The sequence below is a fragment of the Tursiops truncatus genome, chromosome 20 (assembly GCF_011762595.2).
Source record: "Tursiops truncatus isolate mTurTru1 chromosome 20, mTurTru1.mat.Y, whole genome shotgun sequence".
Lineage (NCBI taxonomy): Eukaryota > Metazoa > Chordata > Mammalia > Artiodactyla > Delphinidae > Tursiops > Tursiops truncatus.
In genome coordinates this window covers 7102952-7128945 of record NC_047053.1, presented here as the reverse complement: position 1 = coordinate 7128945, position 25994 = coordinate 7102952, and the positions used below count along the sequence as shown (strand labels likewise).

The following is a 25994-nucleotide window of genomic DNA, read 5'->3' as shown; positions in this document are numbered from 1 at the left end:
CCCGGGGGGCGTGGCTTACGGTCCCGGTGGCTTCCCTTCCAGCTGGCCCAGGACGATGCTTGGCGGTGTCCCCACTGCCAGGCTCTGCAGCAGGGCGTGGTGAAGCTGAGCCTGTGGACCCTGCCCGACATCCTCATCATCCACCTCAAACGGTTCTGCCAAGTGGGCGAGAGGAGAAACAAGCTCTCCACGCTGGTGAAGTTCCCGCTCGCCGGCCTCGACATGGCTCCCCATGTGGCCCAGAGAAGCACGGGCCCCAAGGCCTCCCCGGGCCCCTGGCCTCCTTCCTGGAAGCAGCCGGCCTGCCTGCCCACCAGCTACCCACCAGACTTCCTGTACGACCTGTACGCGGTCTGCAACCACCACGGCAGTTTGCAAGGTGGGCATTACACAGGTGAGCCTGCCTCACGGCCCGTGGCTGCGGCCCGGGCCTCCAGGTGCCCGGGGAAGGGGCACCCCTGGGATGCCGAGCTCGCTCGGGCCCTCGGCACCAGCTGACCCCTGACCCGGCGCACACCGGGCACCTGCCGGGGGTGGGGTGGTGGCGTCTGGTCCAAGCGTCCAGCGGAGTTCCGTGAGGGGTTGGAATAGAAAGTTAGTTACAGCCCGAGTTTTTGACCCTGTCGGATACCAGAGGGTAGCTGTTGGAACCCAGAGAGTGCCATTGATCCTCGTCTGTGATTCAGCACACGGACTCCTACTTACCAGATTCGGTATCTTTTATTTCTGTGGGGTACCTTTAATTGTTAATCCCTCGGAGGGACTTGGAGAGAATGAAGGCTGGAAGGACAGAAACAGACAGCTTGGCAGCTCGTTCAGTTGTTCATAATCGTGTACCTTGGTCTCTTCTAGAATAATATAAAGTATTTCATTTTTGAAAAAATGCTTGAGAATATTTCATTTTGGGGAAAAATGCTCTATTCCTAGTGTAGTAATGAACCTGCAATTTGGAAAGCACCAGGCTGTATAAAAATCCAAGATCATCACTCATTCATTCATTGAACAAATGTTTATGAAGTCCCATTCTATGCCAAACTCTGGGCTAGGTGCTGGAGTCTCAGTGATGAACAAGACAGATAGGAGACCTGCCCTCATGGGACTAATTTCAGACACAGACAATAAAAAGATGCTTGTCCCTTTAGTACTTTCCCTACTTGGTGTCATGGAAAGGTGATTGGTTGATGTGTCTGAGATACAGATAAGGCCTCCCTGAGGATGTTACCTTTTTAGGTCAAGAGCTGAAGGATGAGGTGGAACTAGCTGTGTGAATAATGGGGGGAAAACATGGGCAGAGCTACCAGCCTGCGTGAAGGCCCTGAGGCGGAGTTTGCGTGTTTAAGAATTGATGAAAGCCTGTTGTGGCTGAAGGGGAAAGTGACCTAAGATGGAGCTGGGTCTGGAGGCCCTGTGGGCCACGGACAAGAGTTTGCACTTTTTTCAGAGGGTGATGGGAAGCCATTCAAAGGTTTTAGGCAGAGGAATAAAGACATAATCTAGTTCACAAACTGAGGTCTTAGCTCGAGCAGAGAATTGGGTAGTGCAAGAGTGGAAGTGGGAATTCCAGTTAGGAGGAAGTTTCTGGGGCTCAAGTGAGAGATGGTGTTGGCTGGGACTTGGGTGATGACAGGGTATTCAAGGCATATTTTGGAAAGAGGATCAGTGAGACTGGCTTTTGGACTCAACGTGGGGTGGAAGAGAAAAGGAGGAGCAGAGACGACCTTCTCTGTGCCCCCTTGGGCTGGTGCAGGAGCCAGTAAAGTGTGGCTTGTGGGCCACATCCAGTCTGGCACCCGTATTTGTACAGCCCATGAGTTAAAAGTGGTTTTTACATTCTAAAAAGTGGTTTAAAAAAAACCCAACCAAAACAACAAGAATACATGGCAGAGACCGTATGTGGCCATCGGGGACCTGCAAAGCCTAAAACGTTGTCTGTTTGGCCCATTACAGAAAAATGTTGGCTGACTTCCGAATTATGGTTATGGAATGGTTGTGGAATAGTTACGGAGCCATTTACTGAGATGTGGAGGGAAAAGAGAGGACTATTTCTCGTACTTGTTTAGAAGGTGGTGAGAATCTTATTTATGAACATTTTCTTAAATGTTTGACTGCAGTTCTTAGGTAGGAAAGAAGTGTACCATAATCCCAACTGCATATTTTCCTTGCGTACTGAATCAGAGACATGCATTTTGAAGGTCCTCAAAAGAACGGGGGTGGACATTGGCCTTATTGCCTGGGACTCGCATAAGTGTTATAAAATCGAGACTCCCTCTTATTGGAGATTTTGCCTGAACGGGCTCTACGACGTAAGGATTCAGCTTGTGTGGTAACAGCTCACTGGATCAGTGAGCATCTATCTGGGTGTGTAACTGGTTATCCTTGCTGATTCTGCCACATTCACTTCCGGCTAAAAATGGTCCAGCGTTTCTATTACAAACGTCCGTTTTTCAGCCATGCCAGTGGGAAATGTCTTCCTGCTTTGGGGGGCTCCAGTAATGGGGACTTGGGGTTTGGACCTTCGCAGCCTACTGCCTGAACTCTCTGGATGGCCAGTGGTACAGTTACGACGACAGCACGGTGGAACCGCTTCTAGAAGATGAGGTCAACACGCGAGGGGCTTACATCCTGTTTTATCAGAAGAGAAACAGCATCCCTCCCTGGTCAGCCAGCAGCTCCATGAGAGGTAGGTTTTGCTGGTCCTTACAGGAGAGGGGAGGATTGGGAACGGGGAGGATGCTCTATCAGACATCGAGGCCCGGGAGAGGTCGGCAAGGATCTGAAAGAGGAAGCCTTGCTGCTACAGAGCGTGTAGAGCCCTACAGACTAGTGTCCCGTTTGCAAGGACGTGGGAGGGACATACTGAAATGCAAGAACGGGAAAAGGAATAAGATTCTGTGTCTGTGGCAAGATTCTGTATCTTGGGAGCATGGGATTCCATATTTCCGCTCCCACCCATGCTGAGCCAGGTCTTAATTAAAGTTGTGCAGTAGAACCCTGCATTAGTCCTGGTAGAAAGGGAAGGGCAGTTATAAGGGATGAGGGGCCTTCATAGGAAATAGTTACTTAACCACACCCCAGAGATAAGTTTATTAGACAACCTCCAGCTTGCTTGGCAGTCTGGAGATGGAAGAGAAGGGTCAAAACGCACTTTTTGTGTGCCACATTTCACTCTGCGAACTAGCCATCCTTACTTAGGAGCGAAAGAACATTTTTAAAAAAATGACTCAGATCTTCTGGACCCAGATGGTTGGAAAATGGCCAAGTTAAACCAGATGCCCCAGCAGGTCTAAACCCACCGTCATGCAAAGTCTGCCTTCTTTTCACAGAAGGTAGACGTGGCGAGAGTGAAAAACATGCCACATTTAGAAAACTGGACTTGGCGACCAGTAATTTCACGAAAAGCCTTTCAGTTCTCATCAACATTCTGTCCTTTCTGTGCCCGAGTGCCTTTCCCTAAGTGTGTAGGCTTGGTCTCATGGTTCGTCAGTTATAGGTTCTCCTCCAGAGATTCAGTCTCGTTTCTGTAATTCCACTCTGGTTCTGTAGCTCCGGGCTCGGGGATGGGAATCTGGCCGTGAGAGGTGCCCGGGGGGCCCCGAAGGATGGAGGTGGGTCCAGCCTGCCCTCTCTGTGCTCCTACAGGTTCCACCAGTTCCTCCTTGTCCGATCACTGGCTCCTCCGGCTTGGGAGCAGTGATGGTAGCATGAGGGGCAGCCTGCTGTCCTGGAGCCCCACCCCCGGCCCCGCCCGGCCCCAGCTGCCTGGGCCTGCCTCCTGCACCAAGAGCCTCCCCAGCCAAGGAAAGGGTACGTTCGGTCACGTTGGTTAAACTCGCTGAGCTTGCTTTCATTCTCTGTAGCGACCGTCACTCCTCAGCTTTATGAAGGTGCTCGCACTTCACGGCTCGGAGCGTACAGAGTCCCTCGGTACGAGAGGTTTATTGATTTCCCAAATCGGGGCTCTCAGGACCTGGCCCGCCCCCTGCCCACTACCGTCTGTGCTCCCTGGAGCTGACCATCTAAAGGGGGCCCACAGCGCATCAACGAGTGAATGAATCTCATGACGGGGTGTAAAGCAGGGATGAGGGCGAGGAGGTGAATCATCAAGGGAAGAAGGTATCTAGGCCAGGGGTGGGGGAGAAGGGATGCAGAGGGCCCGTTAGGTAGGGCGGGTGGGGAAGGCCTTTCCGAGGAGGTGAGTTTGGAGCAGAGGCCTGAGTGCGAGTGAGTCCTGTGAAGTCTGGGCGTGTGCTCCGCACGGTCAGGGTGAGGGCTGTGAGGTGGGAGTGAGCGTGGGATGGGGGGTAGGGGGGTGCAGGAGAGACCAGAGCTGCGGCCAGAGTGACAGGAGGTAGTTGGGAGCGTGCCTTTGTCACATGGTACCAAGTCTGCATTGTATGCCAGTTGCGGGGGTGGGTGGGAGCTACTGGGAGATTTGAGCAGCAGGTCATCAATCTGATACTTTCGCAAAGCCTGCTTTAGGAAGTAGGAAGCCAGAAGGCCAGCTGAGAGGTCTGGCTGTGGTTTTCCAGGCGAGAGTGGGTGGTGGCTTCGATTAGTGGGTGAGGTATGAGGTGGTCAGATCCGGGGTATATTTGAAGATAGAGCTAACAGGATTTGCTGGTTTGGGGTGTGAGGGAGAGAGGAACCAAGGAGGACTCTTTGCTTGGTGTCCACATAACTAGGTGACCAGTAGTAGTACAGGTGGGAAGGGCTTGGTTGGCTAGGATGCAGGGTCTATTTTAGAGGGAAATCCAATGTTTGACATGGTTGTTTTGAGACTCCGGTAAGACTTCCAAATCAAGATGATAGCTAAGGAGTGGAGAAAAATATTTGAGGGTCATCACCACACGGATGGAGCCACAGGGCTGGCTGAGCTCTCGTAGGGAAATTATACAGATAGAAACAAGTAAAGACCTAAGACCAACCCTGGCGCTCTCCTACATCTAGAGGTTGAGCAAAGGCAGAGAGGACAGCACAGAAAACAGAGGAGTGGCCTGTGAAATAGGAAGAAAACTGGGCAAACATGGGTCACAGATGCAGAAAAGGGGAATCTTTCAAGGAGGAAGAAGCCAACTGTGTCACATACTGTTGAGAGGCTGAGTAGGATGAAGATGGGTAAGTGACCATCGGGCTGGAAGGTCACCAGTGACTTGCCAAGAGCATCTGTCACAGTTTGGAAAGAATGGAAGCTGTCAGTAACAGGTGGAAAAGAGCCTGGGTTAAAGAATTGACGGTGGATATGGGTTCCATCAAAGACTGTGATTTAAGAGGCAGTAGCTGCAGAGGAATGTGGGCTGCCAGCTCTTTGGGGTTTTCTTTGCCAAATAAGAACTAATGGAGCATGTTAGCATTCAGATGGTCCCGACTAGAGGGAAAATGTGATGATCATGCAGGAGGTAGAGGCAATAACTGCAGAAACAGACGTTTTCAGAAAAACGCACGTGTGTCTGTCCGTCCGTCCGTCTGCGCATCTTTAGCCTCCGTGTTCCTTCCATCAGGAGGTGGCAGCACATTCTGATTACTTTTAGTTTCCATGTTTCCTATTAGCACCTGATTTGGTTTCGTAAATAAAAAAACTTTAATTGAAGTACCACGTATATACAGTAAAGTGTACTGATCACAAGTGTACATCTGATGAATTATCATACAACATACCCATGTAACTATCACTGAGATTAAGCAATAGAAAGTTCTAGGTCATCTCTACCTCCCCCCACCCCAACCCCGTATCCTTCTCAATCTTTACTGTTTCCCTCCTTTCCAGCAGGAAGTATTATTCTGACTTCTAACACATTGATTAGTTTTGCCTCGTTGGAAACTTTATATAAATGGAGTCACACATTCTTTTTTTTTTTTTTTTTGGTACACGGGCCTCTCACCGCTGGGGCCCCTCCCGCCGCGGAGCACAGGCCCCGGGCGCGCAGGCTCAGCGGCCATGGCTCACGGGCCCAGCCGCTCCACGGCATGTGGGATCTTCCCGGACCGGGGCACGAACCCGCGTCCCCTGCATCGGCAGGCGGACTCCCAACCACTGCACTACCAGGGAAGCCCACACATTCTTTTTTCTTTGACTTCTTTTGTTCAAAATTATATTGGTGAGACGTATATTTGTGGTATGTATCAATGCCTTTTTCATTTTATTCCATTTATCAGAAACAAAAAAACAGGGCTTCCCTGGTGGCGCAGTGGTTGAGAGTCCGCCTGCCGATGCAGGGGACGCGGGTTCGTGCCCCGGTCCGGGAAGATCCCACATGCCGCGGAACGGCTGGGCCCGTGAGCCATGGCCGCTGAGCCTGCGCGTCCGGGGCCTGTGCTCCGCGGCGGGAGGGGCCCCAGCGGTGAGAGGCCCGCGTGCCGCAAAAACAAACAAACAAACAAAACACACAAACCAACCCAAAATAACTCAGACACATAAAGTTTGTTACCGAGTTTAAGCATGTACTGCTCACGGCATGACAGGCCAATAGATCAAGAGACCATAGTGTTGGCGCAAGGAATAGCGACTTTATTTGTTAAGCCAGCAGGCCGAGAAGATGGTGGGTTCGTGCCGCAAAGAACCATCTACCCAAGGTAGAAATCAAGCTTTCCTTATACTAAAAGGGGAGGGGGTGTGGCTGGTCCTCGTACACTTCTCAGGGCAGGAATCCTTTGTTCTTGCAGCTGCCCAGGTAGGTCTGGTCACAATGTTCCTATAAACCTCCAACAAGAGAATTGTTATTTTCTGTTCTGCAACTTTTTATCTCTACATGAATGGAAAATTGTTATACCTTTAAAGGTCAGCGCCTTGAAAATGGGCTATATTTCAGGCTCTAGGCAATATTCTTTTACAAAAGGTGCAGAGCCAGCATGACTGAGATAGGCAACAGAGCACAAGGATTACAGCTAAAGAAATAGATCCAACATGGAGTCATGTTTGTTCTCTGTTACAGGTTCTCTGCACGGCAAGTTTAATTGTACATATCAGAGAGAGAGAGAAAGAGAGATTGTTGTCTATTGACTGTTGACCATTGTCAATAAAAAAGCAAAAGCAGGCATTTGGAAAAGAAATCATGATGGGTAGGGTGGGGAGAACCACCTTACGTGCGAGGGGTTCACAGATGGGCTGGATTTGATCTCAGAGGCTGACCTGGAGAAGTTTGGCTTGATCGTCAGGGGAAGCACTTTGAGTCGTTAGTGATTTCCGGATTCTTGAGTTATTTGTGGATTCTCCAAAAATCCACACACGTTTTGTGGTGAAGACACGTGACGGACTGTCTTTGGGAAACGTCTGCTGGTGTCCTTTTGCACCCTGATGGGGTGCTCCACTTGCCTCATCAAAACCTCCCACATTGTAGGAATAGATTACATTTTGCTTATTTGTTCCATTGTGGTTGGATATTGGGGTTGTTTCCGTTTGGGGCTATTACTAGTAGTACAGCTATGACCATTTTTGTTCATGCCTTTCTGTTGTACGTACGTCTGCATTTCTGTTGGCTGTTTACCTGGGAGTGAAATTGTTGGGGTGTTTGTGTGTTTCTTCGTCAGCTACTTATTCCTTTACACTTTAAGTTACTGTTCTATCGAAGTAGCTACCACAGTTCCTGGTGTGTCCCAGGCTCTTGTTACATATTTGAGAGGGAATAAATATGATGATAGAATTTTTTTTTTATAAATTTATTTATTTTTGGCTGCGTTGGATCTTCATTGCTACCGGCGGGCTTTCTCTAGTTGCGGCGAGCGAGGGCTACTTTTCGTTGCGGTGTGCGGGCTTCTCACTGCGGTGGCTTCTCTTGTTGCGGAGCACGGGCTCTAGTCACGTGGGCTTCAGTAGTTGTGGCATGCAGGCTCTAGAGCACAGGCTCAGTAGTTGTGGCGCCCAGGCTTAGTTGCTCCACGGCATGTGAGATCTTCCCAGACCAGGGCTTGAACCCGTGTTCCCTGCATTGGCAGGCAGATTCTTAACCACTGCGCCACCAGGGAACTCCCCTGATGATAGAATTTTAAAGCGGCAGGTGGTTTTAGATTGTCATGGACTCCAACCCTCTGGTTATTATGGTTTATGTATCAAATTTTGGTGAATTATTCCTCCATGTTCAGCATCTTGGCTCCCAGTATCTCACTATTAGACAGAAGGCTGATTGCACCACTGCCCCCTGCAAATCACAGCGGTCTGATTTCCTTAGGATCCGCTCTGTGTTGGCGTACTATTTCACGCATTATATTCTGACTCACCCTGTCTGGGCGTTTCTTTTCCCTTCACATTTTTATGACTGCACATTTAGGGTAGTGTCTGGTGAACAAAAAAAGGCATTCCTTTCCCAGCTTGTCCATCCCCCATCAGCGTGAGCCACTGACAGGCTCATAAATTCATCCCAGTTCTGTCCAGAGGCATAGGACCTTGGGCCATTTCTCAGTTCTCCCAAGAAGAAATGTGTTTCACACCCCTTAAGGAGGCAACTTCAAAAGATGGCCAACTTTTCAGCAGGGTACTCAGACAGGCGTCAGGCATAGCTCCAGAAAACTCCCCAGAGAGACAGAGAGGGCTGGGATGGGAGGAGAAGTAATATTGCAGAATAACTGTCCTCCGGACCCTTGCAGGCATGTTACTTATCTCACCTACTCATTCAGAACTCTGGGAGAGGTGAAATGATAGCCCTTTTACCAAGGAGAAAGCTGAGCCCCGGACGTAACGACGTAACCAGTCACAAGCTCACCTGGGAAGTAACCGGGCTGCACATAGACCTGCTCCCTCTGGCTGCCAGAGTCCTGGCTCTGTGGCTCTTAGCTTTTGCACAGCAAAGGAAACCATAAACAAGACCAAACGACAACCCTCAGAATGGGAGAAAGTATTTGCAAATGAAGCAACTGACAAAGGATTAATCTCCAAAATATACAAGCAGCTCATGCAGCTCAATAACAGAAAAACAAACAACCCAATCCAAAAATCGGCAGAAGACCTAAATAGACGTTTCTCCAAAGAAGATATACAGACTGCCAACAAACACGTGAAAGAATGCTCAACATCATTAGTCATTAGAGAAATGCAAATCAAAACAATGAGGTATCATCTCACACCAGTCAGAATGGCCATCATCAAAAAATCTAGAAACAATAAATGCTGGAGAGGGTGTGGAGAAAAGGGAACCCTCTTGCACTGCTGGTGGGAATGTGAATTGATACAGCCAATATGGAGAACAGTATGGAGGTTCCTTAAAAAACTACAAATAGAACTACCATACGACCCAGGAATCCCACTACTGGGCATATACCCTGAGAAAACCATAATTCAAAGAGTCATGTACCAAAATGTTCATTGCAGCCCTATTTACAATAGCCAGGAGATGGAAACAACCTAAGTGTCCATCGTCGGATGAATGGATAAAGAAGATGTGGCACATATATACAATGGAATATTACTCAGCCATAAAAAGAAACGAAATTGAGTTATTTGTAGTGAGGTGGATGGACCTAGAGTCTGTCATACAGAGTGAAGTAAGTCAGAAAGAGAAAGGCAAACACCGTATGCTAACACATATATATGGAATCTAAGAAAAAAAATGTCATGAAGAACCTAGGGGTAAGACGGGAATAAAGACACTGACCTACTAGAGAATGGACTTGAGGATATGGGGAGGGGGAAGGGTAAGCTGGGACAAAGTGAGAGAGTGGCATGGACATATATACACTACCAGACGTAAAATAGATAGCTAGTGGGAAGCAGCCGCATAGCACAGGGAGATCAGCTCGGTGCTTTGTGAGCACCTAGAGGGGTGGGATAGGGAGGGCAGGAGGGAGACGCAAGAGGGAGGAGATATGGGAACATATGTATATGTATAACTGATTCACTTTGTTATAAAGCAGAAACTAACACACCATTGTAAAGCAATTATACTCCAATAAAGATGTTAAAAAAAAATTCCAAATTCAAGGCTATTCCTTTTAGACATTGCCAGAGCCTCCCTTCCAAAGGGAGCATTCCCTCTTGGAGTCTGAATATAATGGTGATAGATTTGAAACCTATTTGAGAAGCTCTGAGATGGTTGAAAATCCAGCTTTATTTTACTGTTAATACTAAGCCCGGGGCAAGATCAAAATCCAGCACATAGGCTTTCAACAATGATTGGTACTAATTCCTCTCCCCACGAGTATGTGGGAGACTTTTTTTTACTGTCAAAATGAGTAGAGGGCATGATTGGCATTTAGTCCCCAGGGGGCAGGGATGCTAAATGTCTTGCAATGCCCAGGGATGGTACCATGTGGTACAGACCTGTCCTTCCCAAAGCCAGCAGTCCCCTGTAGAGAAACACTGATAGCTTGGCACCTTCATCCTTCTGGTAGCTCTGGTTATGGGGACCTCATAATAACGAAGGCATTTTAAAACAAAAATAAACAGATCCAAGTTTTGTGGGGTATGCAACTTAAGTAATTGGGGATGGGTATTGGGAGAGGCTCTATAAGAAAAAGGACAAAGAAATACCTTACTTTTTCAATTGTTATAAAAACATGACCATGTGAAAAAATTGCTGAAGGCCTTTGCAGAGGAGGAGCCCTGAGACTAAAGCGTTTCGGTGTCAGTGCTCCTGATGGTAAATTTCCTCTATGGCTTTATTGAGCCTCAAAGGTTTTGTTTTTCTTTTTCAGTGCTTTCCAAATAGTATGTTGTTTCAGTTTTGATTTCCTCTTTGATCTAAAGGTTATCTGGGTGTCAAGTATTTAAGAGGTTTTGGTCACCCTTTTATTCTTTATGTCTAATTTTATGACTTGTGATCCAAAAATGTGGTTTTCAAAAACGATTCCCTTTTTGTGATCAAGTAACTGCGTGATGGTTATTTTGTCAGTGTTCCGTGTATACACAAAATAATGTACATTGTCTTCTGAGGAATGTGAGCTTTATTAAATTAGGTGGGTTGATTGTTGCATTCCATTTCCCTATGTCTTTTTGTTTTTTAATTGATGTACAGTTGATTTATAATGTTGTGTTAGTTTCTGGTGTACAGCAGAGTGATTCAGTTTTAAATATACATATATATATGTTCTTTTTTATATTCTTTTCCATTATTGAATATAGAATAAGATACTGAATATAGTTCCCTGTGCTATAAAGTAGGACCTTGTTGTTTATTTTATATATAGTAGTTTGTATCTGCTAATCCCAAACTCCGAATTTATCCCTCCCCCACCCCCTTTCCCCTTTGGTAATCATAAGTTTGCATTCCCTGTCTGTGAGTCTGTTTCTGTTTTGTAAATAAGTTCACTTGTGTCATATTTTAGATTTCACATATAAGTGATATCATATGCTAGTTGTCTTTGTCTGACTTACTTCACTTAGTATGATAATCTCTAGGTGCATCCATGTTGCTGCCAATGGCATTATTTCATTCTTTTTTATGACTGAGTGGTATTCTATTGTATATATGTACCACATCTTGTTTACGCATTCATCTGTCGATGGACATTTAGGTTGTTTCCATGTCTTGACTATTGTAAATAGTGCTGCAGTGCACATAAGGATGCATGTATCTTTTCAAATTAGCTTTTACTCAGGGTATATGCCCAGGAGTGGAATTGCTGGGTCATATGGTAGTTCTGTTTTTAGTTTTTAAAGGAACCTCCATACTGTTCTCTGTAGTGGCTGCACCAATTTACATTCCCACCAACAGTGAAGGAGGGTTCCGTTTTCTCCACACCCTCTCCAGCATTTATTAAGTTTTTAACGATGGCCATTCTCACCAGCATGAGGTGATAGCTCATTGTAGTTTTGATTTGCATTTCTCTGATAATTAGCGATGTTGAGCATCTTTTTTTTTTTTTTTTTTTTTTTTTGCGGTACGCGGGCCTCTCACTGTTGTGGCCTCCCCCACTGTGGAGCACAGGCTCCGGACGCGCAGGCTCAGCGGCCATGGCTCATGGGCCCAGCCGCTCCGTGGCATGTGGGATCTTCCCAGACTGGGGCACGAACCCGTGTCCCCTGCATCGGCAGGCAGACTCTCAACCACTGCACCACCAGGGAAGCCCTGCTTAATGCTTTTAATCATAAATTCTACTTTGTTTGAGATGAATAATTCCACCCCTTCTTTCTTTCTTCTTGCTTGCATTTGCCTGGTGTCATTTTGCCCTTCTCTTTTACTTTATAAACCTCTCTTTTTGAGTTAGTTTTAAGTGGTTTCTGAGAAATAGTATGTTGCTGTGTTTTGTTTTGTTTTTTAAATGTAAAAAATTCAAAGCCTGTCTAACAAGGGAAACTTCAGTCCATTCATGCTTAAAATCAACTACCAAACTTGATTTCATGTCATTTTATATTTTTTTGTACATTTTCTCATAGAGATTTTTTTTTATTTAAGTAAAGTTGATTTACGGTATCGTGTTAGTTTCAGGTATACACAGCACAGTGATTCAGTTATATATATATGTTCTTTTTTTAAAAAATAAATCTATTTATTTATTTTTGGTTGCTTTGGGTCTTCGTTGCTGCGGGTGGGTTTTCTCTAGTTGTGGCGAGCGGGGGCTACTCTTCGTTGCAGTGCGTGGGCTTCTCTTGTTGCAGAACACGAGCTCTAGGCACGGGGGCTTCAGTAGTTGTGGCACATGGGCTCAGTAGTTGTGGCTCTTGGGCTGTAGAGCCCAGGCTCAGTAGTTGTGATGCACGGGCTTAGCTGCTCTGCGGCATATGGGATCTTCCTGGACCAGGGCTCGAACCTGTGTCCCCTACATTGGCAGGCGGATTCTTAACCGCTGCGCCACCAGGTAAGTCCTATATATATACATATATATATATATATATATATATATATATATATTCTTCTTTGGATTCTTTTCCCTTATAGGTTATTACAAAATATTGATATAGCTCCCTGTGCTATACAGTAGGGCCTTGTTGGTGATCTATTTGGTATATAGTAGTGTATATACATTCATTTCATTAAAAAAATATTTCTATCACCGATTCTTTTTTCTTATTTTTACTGATTTGATCATGTTGCTGTGTGTTCCCTTTTTTCCCCTGGTTCAGTGGGAAGTGCTGTTCTTTCCCATCTTGTTAATTCTTACCTCATGCTTCCCTATATTTAAAATCAAAGGCATTTTCCAGTTATCATATGGATACGAGAAGCCTGCTGTTTCCTGCGAGTCGTTCTGTTTCATCACTGCCTTTTCTCTTTTCGCTGATGAGACCTGTTAATGCTTCCGTGTCATTCCCCCCAGATGAGAGCTTTGAGACGCTTTCCCAGGCTCTCTCTGGTCTGTTTCAACAGCACCCCCTCGTCAGTCCCCAGTTCTTAGATTTTGCTGAGATGGTTTCCAACTCTGTTCCAGACTGTAATCAGAATTACTCTTGCTGTCCCTTTCCTGTCCCAAACACACCAGCTTAACTTCATGTAACACATCCTAAGACCACCTGTCCCCTGTGAGGATGGATGGTACACGATTGCACTGGGCACCGCTGTCTGTCTTCTTTTCATCACCTTCTATCTTCAGGTCTCGGTGCTGATTTTTAGTGTTTGGTCAGAATTCTTTTCAGGTATGCATAACATGCTCTTCCTCTGCAGAGCCAGAAATATTTTCTTTTCCCGGGGAGTGAATGGCAGATTGACTGGTGAAGGGCTCTTGGGTTGCAGTCCTTTTCTTTTGGGCATCTGTGGATGTTTTCCCACGGCCTACGAGGCCCCAGGGTTGCAGGTGAGAAGTTCTTCTTTTTCACATGAGAGTCACTTGTTCTTTCTGGCTGGAAGCTTTTAAAATTCTGTCTTTGACCTTGGAGTTTAGAAATTCTACCAGAATATCCCTGGGTCTGTGTTTTTTCCTCAAACCTGCCTGGGACTTGTGGAGGCCTCTCCTTCTACAGATGCAGACTTTTCTTTAGGGAAATGCTGTTTTTGTTTAATTATTGTCTTGCCTGCTTTTCAGATCCCTATTATTTGCCTCTTGGGTCTCCTAGATCTGTCCTCCAAGTCTCCTAGCTTTTCCCTGTGATTTTCTATCGCTTTGTCATTTTGCTCTATGGCATGAAACATTGCTTTCACAATTATAAAATTTGTGAAATTTACCAAATGTCATAAATTTCAAGATCGCTTCAGGCCACTAATATGAGTCTTAACAGTGACCCTGCCTGCCTTCAGTTCATTTACTGAATTTTAAAACCTGGAAGTCACATTCTTCAGTCTCCTGTTGTTCTGCACTTGAATCTCCTTGACAGTTTTATTTTGTCTCTTTTTCTTTAACGGCTCAAAAGGGCCTGTTCTGATGGTTCCGTTCATTCTTTTTTTTTTTTAAACAGAGAACAGGAGTATTTATTTTTTAATTTATTTATTAATTTATTCATTTTTGCTGTGTTGGGTCTTCGTTTCTGTGCGAGGGCTTTCTCTAGTTGTGGCAAGTGGGAGCCACTCTTCATCGCAGTGCATGGGCCTCTCACTATCGCAGCCTCTCTTGTTGCGGAGCACAGGCTCCAGACGCGCAGGCTCAGTAGTTGTGGCTCACGGGCCTAGTTGCTCTGCGGCATGTGGGATCCTCCCAGACCAGGGCTCGAACCCATGTCCCCTGCATTAGCAGGCAGATTGTCAACCACTGCGCCACCAGGGAAGCCCCTGGTTCTGTTTATTCTTATTCTCTGACTGCCAGACCCCCTTAGGTGTGTTTTTATTTTTCTGTTAATGCCTGTCGGGGCTTCCTTCCACCCTCTCCTGAGTGGCCGTGGTTCTTGGAATGATGGACGGGGCAGTGGCCTTGGCTCCTGAGACAACCTTTCTCCTCGCCAGCCTTGTCCTGCCAGCTCAGTCACAGAAGTGGACAAGGCTCAGCTGTTGTGTGCAGCTTCTCCTCACTTTCTGGGGGACCCGAGAAAAGTTTAGGGGTCAAGCTTGCCCCAGGTTGCACTGTGCAACCAGAGACAGAGATGTCTGCAAATACAGGTTGGGGCTTAGAAAATGAAGGCCCCTAGTTAGGGCCCTTTTCTCCCTTGGTTACAGCCCTGGAGGCCTCTTTGCTGCTTCCCTGACCTGCTGAGCTTGCCTGTGCCTCAGGGCCTTTGCACTTGCTGCTCCCTCTGCCTGGAACCTGTTATCCCCAGATCTCCACGCAGCTTCCTCCCTTCTCTCAGGTCTCTCCTCACTGAGGACCCTCTATTTCCCCCTTACCCTGTCTTCTTCTTCATCCTAGCTCTTATCTCTACATCCCATGGGATGTATTTTTGCTTTTTTGTCAAGCCCAATAAGGAATAGGCACGTTGTACTTTATCCCTAGCTGTATCCCCAGCACTGCAAACAGTCCTTGGCACCCAGTAGGCTCCCATTAAATATTTATTGAGCGCATAAGTCGGGGACACCCTTGACGGGACGAGGAAAAGTCTTGTCCTGTTGCAGGTGGGCTGAGGATGGTGAGAAGAGCCCCCACCCCCTGCTCACAGCACACATAGTGAGGCCGGGTCGGTGACCGATTTCATTAGCCCAGGAGAAAAAGTCACAGAGGAGCAGATGTGGCATTTCCCAGCGCAGCGTCCACCGGCTCCAGGGCCCCTGTGTGGTGGGGTCTGGCTCCCAGGCTGCCCCGGAGCCATCTGTGTGAGCAGGGCTCTGGGGGACCCGGGAAGCTCCTGTGTATGCCCTGGGCCTTATACAACCTCAGGAAGCACTTAACCATTCATGTCCCCAATGTGGCTTCAGCTTCTAGGCCCTTCCTGGTTCTCAAGCCAGACTCGGGGTGAGCAAGGCCACGGATTCCATGGTGGGAAAGGAAGCATAGCTCAGGGGTCTCTGAACTCCACCTCTGCCTCTAGCTCCCAGCATCCCTGGAGGTCTGGCTCCCCAGGGGAAGGGCTTACCATCCCCCCCCTCCCCCCCCCCCCCAGAAGCAAGGTACTCGGTGAACAGTAAGTGCTGCGTCTGCTTGGGTGCTTTCCCATTCATTTCTCCTCGTAGCCAAAGCGCTCGCTCCCTCTCAGATCCAACAAACAGCATGAAATAAAATCATGATGGCCAAGGTGCTTTCTCACTGCATCTTGTGCAAGAGGAGCTGGGCGCTGCTGGGCACCTGTGTTTCCCGTGACATGAGCTGCCGCCCGGTGCTGGGTGCCCGGGGAGAAGGATGGAGAGCGGGTTAAGGCCGTGGCCAAGCCACCTGCCAGCTGCCCGGGCTGCAGGCTGGGCCTCCCGTTCTGAAAGGCTGAACGTCACCGCTTTGTGACTCCTAACACAAAGCTGCTCTTTTTCTGCCCTTCCCAGGGCTGTGGACCAGGAACAAAACCTTCCCACGTGTCTCAGCCCCCAGAACGGTTTTTTTTTTTTTTTTTTCTTTTCCTTCCAAGGTGTGGGAATTTAATGATGGAGCAACGACGTCAGTTGGGACTGGAATTACAAAGTGTTTGGGGTGAGATTGTGTCTGTGGATGGCTAATCTGAAGAAGTACTTTAAAGAAAAAGAAAAATACCGAAGATTATCTGTGAAAAACCTGAAAGGCAAGATCCTCGGAACCTCAGAGATGCTATCAGCTGCCTCGTGGAGCTGATGGGCCTTCCACGCCCTCGCCTCCTTGGCACCTCTACTGGCTGACGTCTGTGCGCTTTCCCTGCCGGCGCCTTTGACCTCCTGAGCCCCCCACCTGTGCCTCCGAGGACCCCGGTCCCTCTCCATACAGCTCAGAGGTTGGCCTTGGTGGCTGTGGTCCTGGCTCGTTTTGGAAGCTGACACGTGCTCTGTGATGAGAGTGGAGAGGCTGGTGCCCTTGACCCAGGCTGACTGTCCTTGTGCCACGTGGGCTTCAGCTGAAGATTTCCTTCTCAGTGGTGGCAGGCATCTCATAAATCAAGTGTCTTAATGGTACAATGGCCAACGACTTTTTAACTTTTTTTTTTTCTTTTTAATTGTGTCAAAATACACATAACAGAGAATTCCCTGCCGGTCCAGCGGTTAGCACTCTGCTCTTTCATTGCCGAGGTTCCCGGGTTCAATCCCTGGTCGGGGAACTAAGATCCCACAAGCCAGGGGAGAAAAAAAAAACCCCCCAAAACACATACCAGACTTTGTTTGCCATCTTAACCATCTTTAAGTGTACAGTTCAGTAGTATGAAGTACATTCACGTTGTCGTGTGGCCTGTAACCACCACCATCCCTGTAACTCTTTTCCTCTGTAAATCTGGAACGCTATACCTGTTAAACACCAACTCCCTATTCCCTCCTTCCCCAGCCACCTTTATACTTTCTGTCTCTCTGATTTTAGCTGCTCAGAATACTTCACGGAGTGGAATCATATAGTATGTGTCTTTTTGGTGACTGACTATTTGGGGTCCCTTGAGATTCCATATGAATTTTAGGATGGGTTTTTCTGTTTCTGTTCAAAACCTCACGGCGATTTTCATAGGGATTGCATCGAATCCATAGATCGCTTTGGGCAATATTGGCATTTTAACAATATTAAATCTTCCGATCCAGGAACACAGGATGTGCTTCCATTTATTTACGTCATCTTTCGCTTCTTTTGGCAATGTTTTCTAGTTTTCAGTGTACAAGTCACCTCCTTGGTTAAGTTAATGCCTAAGTATTTTATTCTTTTTGATGCTATTGTAAATAGAATTTTTGGGGGTAACTGATTGACTGTGTCTTAAAAAAAATACACAACCTGGGTATATGTCTGTTCCCTTTAGAAATGTTGAAATTGAGGAAAGAATTGAGAAGAAAATCAGAAATACACGGCACCCCCATGGTTCCCTCTACACCTTCTCATTTTATTTATTTAAGTATGGAGTATTTATTTCTCCATACTTCTTTGTATGTTTACACATGCACGCGTCATGCATATACACACACATCTACACATATACGTGTGTATATATTTTTGCAAGTTGGATTACTCTGTGTTTTTCTAGACTCTATTTCGCCCATAGCAATATATATCAAAAACATCTTTCTAACTATATACAGATGTTGCAAAACACACAATGGAGGTATAGCTGGCAGTTCTGAGAGAATTAAACACACAATACTTTTCTTTTTCTCTTCTTTTCTTTTTCTTATTTTGAGCCCAAGGTAGAATATCTGAGACTTGTGCACTGGATAAGTACAAGCACCTAATTTGACCTGAAAAAGCAGGGACTTTTGCTGAGCGTTCTGTTTCACGGCCATATATAAAGATGAATGAAAATGGTGTTAAATCTTAGGCTAGCTGCCTCAGAGACTGAGTATTCTCGGGAGTCTGCACTGCCTGGCATGCAGCTACCTTCGTTGGCACTGGCTTGCCCTGTGGCTTCACATATATAAATGGGTTCCGTGGAACAGTGGGTACAAACAGTGTTGCTCCCGAGGGCAGGAACCATAACGTCTCGTTCACTGCTGTGTCTCCAGCACCCAGGACAGTGCCTGATCCCTCAGAGGTGCATGGTCAGTGCTTGTTAGACAGACTGGCCTTGCAGCTACTCTTAACTGCGGCCGGAGGGATACTAGGGCACTGATGCTCTTGGTGTCTCTTTCAGGAGGCTTGGAGTCCAGGCCTTTGGCACGGGGTGTCCAAGGCCGCAGCATCAGCATGAAGGTGCCCACCCCTTCCCGAGCCAAGCAGGGGACCTTCAAGACCATGCCCCTCCGGTGGTCTTTTGGCTCCAGGGAGAAACCCCTGGGTGCCTCCGTCGAGCTGGTAGAGTACTTGGAGTCCAGACGGAGACCTCGGTCCACGAGCCAGTCCATCGTGCCGCTGCTGACGGGCACTGCTGGTGGGGATGAGAAGTCAGACGCCACCCTCTCCGCTAAGGGTGAAGATAGTGGGCGAGCCGGCGACAGAGTGCTGGCCGAAGCGCCCTGCCCCTCGGGCCACCCCGGCCGCTGCACGGTCCCTGGCAACTCAGATGGCCCGAATGCAGCAAGCAACCTCAAGGAAAACGCAAGTCAGGATATCAGGCTGCCCAGACAGTGTGACCTGCCCCTCACAGTGATGTCCTCAACAGACGGCGGGAAACGAGCCCGGCCGGAGGGCCAAAGGACCACAAGCTGTAAGGGAAGTGGCCTGGCGGGGAGCAGTGGCCAAACACCCTCCCCCAAGAAGGCTCCCAGCGCTGCGACGTTATCTAGAAACAGTGCAGACAGTTGCCCAAATACCTTTGGCAAGATGAGGGCTAATGTGGAGAGAAGGGACCCCGCAACAGACAGATTCCCACAGGGAACCCTCCCCTTTCTGAGGTCTGTGTTTTGGAAGAGGGAGAGCAGGAAGAGTGACAGGGCAGAGGCGGTGAGTGGCAGGCAGAGCCCAGCTGTGAATGAGCGGGCCCGGGGCTCGTCTCCATCCCTCAGGATTCGAGAGAGCCTGGCCAGGGGCCCCGCCAGCCCCCTGGAGAGGGACGTCCGGTCAGCGCCCAGCTCTCTGCGCCTCCCTCGCAAGGCCGGCAGGCTCCCGAGGGCCACTGCCCTTGGCACATCACAGAGGAGTGTCCCCGGGGAGCAGACTTCTTTCGGCACCTTGCCAAAGGTGAAGTACCACACGCTCTCCTTAGGTCGGAAGAAAACGTTGCCCGAGTCCAGCTTCTGACGGTGTGTGTTCCAGTGACGTGTGGAGCTGGCATCCTCGTTGACTCTGCACTGAGCTGCACCTGTGGGCAGCCTGTGTTGAGAGTGGGATTTGGGGAAGACAGTTGTCTTGTGACCCCTGAAAATAAAAATGTTTTGGTCTCCGCATCTAGATTTCCAACACCTCATTCCAAAAATACCTTGTTGGCTGCCTTTATGCCACCAGGCCACAAGAGGGCTTTAGTGCGTCAGCATAACCATTTTGAGGCAAGAACTGCTGTTTCGTTTAAATTTCAGGGCCTGAGTACTTTTACTAAGGAGTGATTGGATGTGGGCAAAACATAGAGCATAACTCTGTGAGGAAGCCTCGTTAATAAGAATCTTCAGTATCAAATCAAATATTGTTATTGGTTTCTCCTATTTAAACTTTTTTTTTGGGAAATAGCGGACTTAACAGGAACATCTTCTTTTCCTCTTGACGCTTCTGGGGGATAAAGCATTAAGGATGCCAAAAAAAAAAAAAAAAAGGGATAGTGACACTAAAGCAGGATTCTAGGATAATGAGGTGGGAGAGAAATGATTCCGATTTTAGGAAAGTATTTAATATATAACAAAATAATTGTATTAAAAGTTTTTCAAGGTATTTAAAAAAGATAACTATTTTGATACTGGGAAAAAAGGAAGTTCTTTTTTAAAAAAAATTAACTATGGGATCTATGTACAATTTTAATAAAAGCTCATCTGTGGAACATGCAAATGACTGTCTGAATTATTCAAGTTGGACAAATGATCTTGTTTTGTTTCTGCTGCATAAACTTAGCTCATTGCTTTTTTTTTTTTTTTTACCATTTAACCATTTTTTAACATTGGAGTATAGTTGATTTACAATGTCATGTTAGTTTCAGGTGTACAGCACAATGATTCAGTTATACAGATGGATAGATGATAGATAGATGGATAGATAGATAGGTATATTCTTTTTTAGATTCTTTCCCCTTATAGGTTACTACAAAATACTGAGTGTAGTTCCCGGTATATACGGTAGGTCCTTGTTTGTCATCTAACCTCGTTGCTGTTGATATCAGAAAGCCATCGATTGAGTTGTCTCTGAAAATTTTAAGTACTTTTAATTAAAATGATTTGCTGTTCTCTAAGGAGATAGAAGTCTCCCCAGGTCTCTCTCTGGAGGGCATGTACTTTCAAGGACTAGAGAGTCTGAGCCCGTCTCAACGGACCATCCCTTTGTTACCGACTAGGGTCCTTGGACTCCTTAATCAATAGAAGTTGATGAGAGGCCAGAGGAGGAGTTCAGGCAAGGCTTTATTGGGGCTCGTGCAGCAGCAGGAGGGAGTGAAAACAAGCAACAGGTGCCCTTGCTCGCTCCCTGAGGTGGGGTGAGCTGGTCCCTTAAATGGGGTGAGGGGGGGTTGGACCGGAGCGACGGCTCAGGTGGTCTGCCCACCCGCTTGGTGATGCCGTGTGCAGGGATCGTGTGCAGGACCCTGCTTTTCCTCCCCGCCCCTCAGAAGTGGCAGTCGCGTTTTGGCCTTTTTGTATCTTCTTGTTCATAATTTGCCCCAACTGCGCCTGCGTGCAGGTATTTTTAGTCTCTTATAGTTTCTTTGTATTCTGTTGCTAGAGGAGACGTTTGTCCAGGTGCAAGCACTGCAGTAGAGGGTCCCGGGTCCCAGCCTGTCTCAGGTTGACTGTCCCCTGTTGCCTAGAGCTTTGCACACTTTTCAGTAGCTCTTCTAACAAATATCCCCTCACTTCTTACCAAACAGCTGCTAAGGCTGATCCCAGTCCTGGGGCGTGACAGGTGAGGTTACTGGTGAGTCTAGTTCAACAGTCCATTTTCTAGAAATACTTCCTTTCTGATAGGAACCATTTGTTTAAGACACCCGACTCCAAAAATTAAGTTTTTCCTCGTATACACGGCATGACTCATTGGTGTGTCTCTGCTACTGTTCTTTTCTTGAGGAAGAATGAGGTTCCTTTTTATTCCCCATGAAAAAGGCTACGTAATTTTGAGCAACAGTTCCAAGATAGAAGGAACCGAGATGACAGAAGGAGAAAGCAGGGGGACCTGCCACCTGACCCCAGAGGGCAATGTGTGTATCAGTAGACCCACGTGCTTGCATTTCAAAAGAAGTCCGTGCTTTCTTCAAGTCTTAACTGATGCTGGGGAAGACGTAGCTGTCCGTGCCCTCTTGGGGGATGGGAGTCTAGGAGTCCTCCTGCTGTATCTGGTTCTTTTTCCTCTGTTGACACTCATTTGTCATCTTTCACTCCCATGCTCTTCCTAAGCCCAGCCTCACTTCCTTTGTCCCCTAAGGCATTGGGTTGTGACTCCGATGTGCATCCCCAGGCTTCTCCCTTTCGAATACCCTTGGATATCATGAGCAGGTCCCAACTGTTAGCAGCTTTCTCTGTAATACACCACAGATTGGAGCATTTGCCCTAGGCTATGAATTTGGAGTAGAAAGAGGCAATTACACATAGACGCTGGTAGTTATATCTGCCATCCCACGTCTTCAACAAGGATGCCTGAAGTTCCTTGGTAACACTTTCCCTGAGGTTGCTTCCCCGTCTACAGGGACCTGGTAGGGAAGGCTGGGAGAACACAGCATGGGAAAAGATTGGGTTAGATTTCTGCCCAGATTGGGGGCATGGTTCCAACCTTGACCGTGCATCTGAGTGTACGCTGTGGCCATCTGGTCAAGGGATGTTTCAGGAGGCAGCATGGCAGAAATACTTAGATGCTTTTCTCAAACTACAGAGCTGCTCTTGGACATGTGTAAATTGGAGTTTGAGGCAGGTTGAAAGCCATTGAGTCAGATACAAGCATGGCCAGCGATTGAGTTAGCTCAGCGTGGCAGAAATGGTCTCCCATCCTCCTCTGGAAGCCCAGGTACCCTGCCTGGACCTTTCCCTGCTCCTGAGGTCTGGACCCTGGTCTGGTGGTGATAACTCCCTCCTGACTCCCAGCGTGTCCTCCAGGTCTGGGACTACTTTGCTTTATCCTCCACTCCACTCTCTTCCGCTAGCGGAAGGAGGGGTTTACAAGTCCAGAATCTTGGGCTGGGAAGTCATACTGGCCGTGTCAGAAGCTCCAAGGGCCAGAGGAGATCGAACATCTAGAGGAGAGGAGATCGTAATCTATACAAGTTACAGAATTACAGTTCTGGGAACAAACAGAGGTATATGCTAGCCCCATCCTGCTTTCCAGATCCCGTCAGCAGGACACCACCTGTCGTGAACAGACACAGGGATGGTGAGTTAACCAAGCTCCCGTGACTTGATTACATCTCTTACTGCAAAAGATAACATGTAATAGTTGCAGCTAACGAACGTTTCGATGGCACCTGCTGTGTGTGCAAAACACTTCTTCTAGGGTGCTTCAGATTGGTCCTCTGAAGTGTGAGAGGTTGGGTCGTTGCCCACCAACTCCTGTCCCCTGCTGGGTGAACAATGCCCCCCCAGGGACATTAACTCTTGTGCAATTCAAGGCTGCACCTACAAGGGTTGAAGGGACCCTCAGGCTTTAGAGAAAGCCCCCCAGGGCAGAGAAGTGGAGAGGTGAGCTGGATTGCTGTTGGCAGGTGTGGGAGCCTTCCGTCATAGCTACCGCTGACACTGGGGACGGGGGTGGGGAGATGGGTCACAGGGCACCAAAAGCATCTGCTAAATCCTCCAGATTCCTCTACTGTTTATATACTTGGACATTTCCCTTTTGGGCAACAGAGCACCACCAAATCCAGACCAAACTTCCCCACTGTACTTCAGCCTTTGTAATGGAAACTCCTTGACTGACTTTGCAACCCAGAGTTCCCCCAATACCATTGTTGACCAGGGTACACCAGGAAGGTGGGGGTGATCTGACCCTACATTTGGAAACCTCACCCAGTTCTAAGACGAAAGGGACTGATAGATTATTGGTCATCTTCAGCTGCAAGGGCTCCAGCCATCTCCACCCACGTCCCAGCTCTGCCATTGACCAGCTCTGTGATTTGGGCTTAATTACCTACCCAGCTTTCTGAGCCTGTTTTCTTCACCAGTAGAAATGGAACCATTAATATCGGTCTTGGAGGCTTGCTGGTAGCATTGCGTAAGGTGACGTGTTAAAGTTCCTCGTAAGGTAGCATGTAGGTGGTAAATGCTCAGAAGTTCCCTTGTCTTCTCCAGAGATAAGTGTTTACAAAGAAAGGCTTGTTTTGCCCGTAAGTGTGTTCTCCCTTTCTTCTTGTAAGAGCATCTTTTTTTTAATTTTTTTAAAAAAATTATTTATTTATTTTTGGCTGTGTTGGGTCTTCATTGCTGCATGCGGGCTTTTCTCTAGTTGCGGCGAGTGGGGGCTACTCTTTGTTGTGGTGCGCGGGCTTCTCATTGCAGTGGCTTCTCTCATCGTGGAGCACGGGCTCTAGGCACACAGGCTTTAGTAGTTGCGGCACGCGGGCTCAGTAGTTGTGGCTCACGGGCTCTAGAGCACAGGCTCAGTAGTTGTGGCACACGAGCTTAGTTGCTCCGCGGCATGTGGGATCTTCCCAGACTAGGGATTGAACCCGTGTCCCCTGCATTGGCAGGCGGATTCTCAACCACTGTGCCACCGGGGAAGCCCGTTGTAAGAGCATCTTGATTTTCTCTTGGGAAATCACTCCCTCCCCACTCTGTCCATCAGACAGAGCTGCCCCACCTCTCCAGCCCTGGAATGGGCACGTGGCCCAGGCTTGAGCAATCAGACACACGTGGTGGTTTCAAGATGGCTACATGACGAGGTGGGTGTTGGAACTAGGCGGAAAGAGGAATCTTTTTCTATCTGGCTTCTCAGTCTATAGGATGTGAGCCTGGAGGTATTGGTGTCCATCTTGCCGTGAGGATGGGGAGAGCCTGTTGAGAATGAAGCCCACCCAGTAGAATATGTTGTTGAGAAATGGCAAAACAAAACAAAGAACAAACAAAACAAACAAAAACCCTGAATCCTGGTGGCATCCTTTGGACGCCTAGATCTAACTATACCTGAAACAGGACTTTCTAGTTACTTGGGTGAATCAGTGTTTGGTTCACTCTGTGGTCTGGGACGGTCACTGGCCTCTGAGGTCCAGTCCTTCTGTGTCCCAAGGGGCTAACCAACCGCCTTCAGGCTGCCCTCGTTCTGCCAAGAGTATCCCACAGAGCATGACCACCCTCATTTTTCTCATCGTGAAATGGATTTGTCGGCTGTTCCAGTGACTCAGGGTTGATGTGAAGACCAGATGGGATCTTGGAGGGGAATGCTCGTTGGAGATGATGAATTGCATGCAATTCTGTGGGCTTGTTACTGCTGTGCTGTGCTGGATTTCTGTTCCGAGGAGGAAGCTATAAAATAGGTTTGGAGCCACAGTGACACCTGGTGGCCATTCCTCTTATTGCATGATGCTTCCCCCCCCCCCCCGTCCCCCCCCCCCCCCCCCGCAACTTAAATAAAATTTTCCATATGTTTCAGTCTAAGGGTTGTAGGTTTTCTCATTTGCTAGGCTGGTGAGATGCCCCATCCTGAGAGGGAAGCGGGCCTATGTGGACACAGGGACATCCTAAAGGCAATAGGGGGTATCCAAAGGGAGACCAAAGTCCACGGACAGGAAATTCAACTTAAGGGAGCTTGGGGGGCCAGCCACTCAGTCCTGCTGTGGCTGCGTCCACCTGCAGGTCTCTGACCCTGTTTGGCTGCAGGGACAGCCGAGCAGACCCACTGACACGAAGGTCCTTCTTCCTGAGCCATCATTCAACGTGGCTTTTTTTGGGAAATCCCAGGGGTCTGAGGTCTTCCCCCACCGTGGAGTCTTCCAGTCTTTGCTTTCCCAGCGTTTGGCTTGGTGCCCCTGTGGATGCTTCCCAGAGGCAGCCCCTCTCTGCCCATCCACCCCTCCTCCCACCACCAAAGGATGGTCCCCTCAGCCCCGCTCCAACCTGAGAGGAGGCAGAGCCCCAAAGAGAGCAGGTCAGGACCCCAGGCCCGGGGCTGGGGCGTGGCGAAGCTAGACCTGGAGCCCAGCCCTGGTGCGACCCCAGGACTGGCTACCCGCGGCCCTTCTTGCCCCAAAGCTGCCGTCTCTGTCTCTGGCCACCTATCACCTTTCAGTCGTTTTTCCAATGCCGTTGTCCGTCCCCCACCTCCCAGCCCCTACCGACCCTCCATCATTCTGGCCTAAGCACCTCTAGCATCCCAACACCCGACAGCAGTAATAACATAGAAGGTCATCTTGCTGACCCTAGGCCTGCCCTGCCTCAGCTGTCCCTCCTAAATTCTGGTGACACACCCCGACCAGCAGCCTTATCCTGAGGTAGCCTGGGTTCCCTGGTGATCACGTGATCCTGGACATTTTGCTTTTTAAATTCAGGGATATATATATATATATATGCAGACATGTACCGTGTGTGTTAATTTCGTAAGTGGCTTGGGTTCAGGGAGGAAATTTGAGCCCTCTTTCATCTGTAAATATTAGAAAAGTTTGAATCAGTAGGTACAATTATTAGTGCAAACAATGTACCCTTCAC

General features: G+C 48.1%; 1 protein-coding gene across 2 annotated transcripts in view; it reads left to right on the top strand.

Moving 5' to 3' along the window:
* The window catches only part of USP43 (ubiquitin specific peptidase 43), a 62749-nt gene extending 42188 nt beyond the window's left edge, over positions 1 to 20561 (top strand). Inside the window, exons 12-15 of one of the 2 annotated variants that reach the window (XM_019944259.3) lie at positions 43 to 379; positions 2522 to 2680; positions 3640 to 3804; positions 18437 to 20561. In XM_019944259.3, the coding sequence (XP_019799818.2) occupies positions 43 to 379; positions 2522 to 2680; positions 3640 to 3804; positions 18437 to 19482 (1707 nt within the window). In that variant the 3' untranslated portion in view covers positions 19483 to 20561. Of the gene's footprint in view, positions 1 to 42; positions 395 to 2521; positions 2681 to 3639; positions 3805 to 18436 lie in introns of both variants that reach the window. The other variant, XM_019944258.3, reaches the window with a different exon arrangement.
* Positions 20562 to 25994: the final 5433 nt, after the last annotated feature.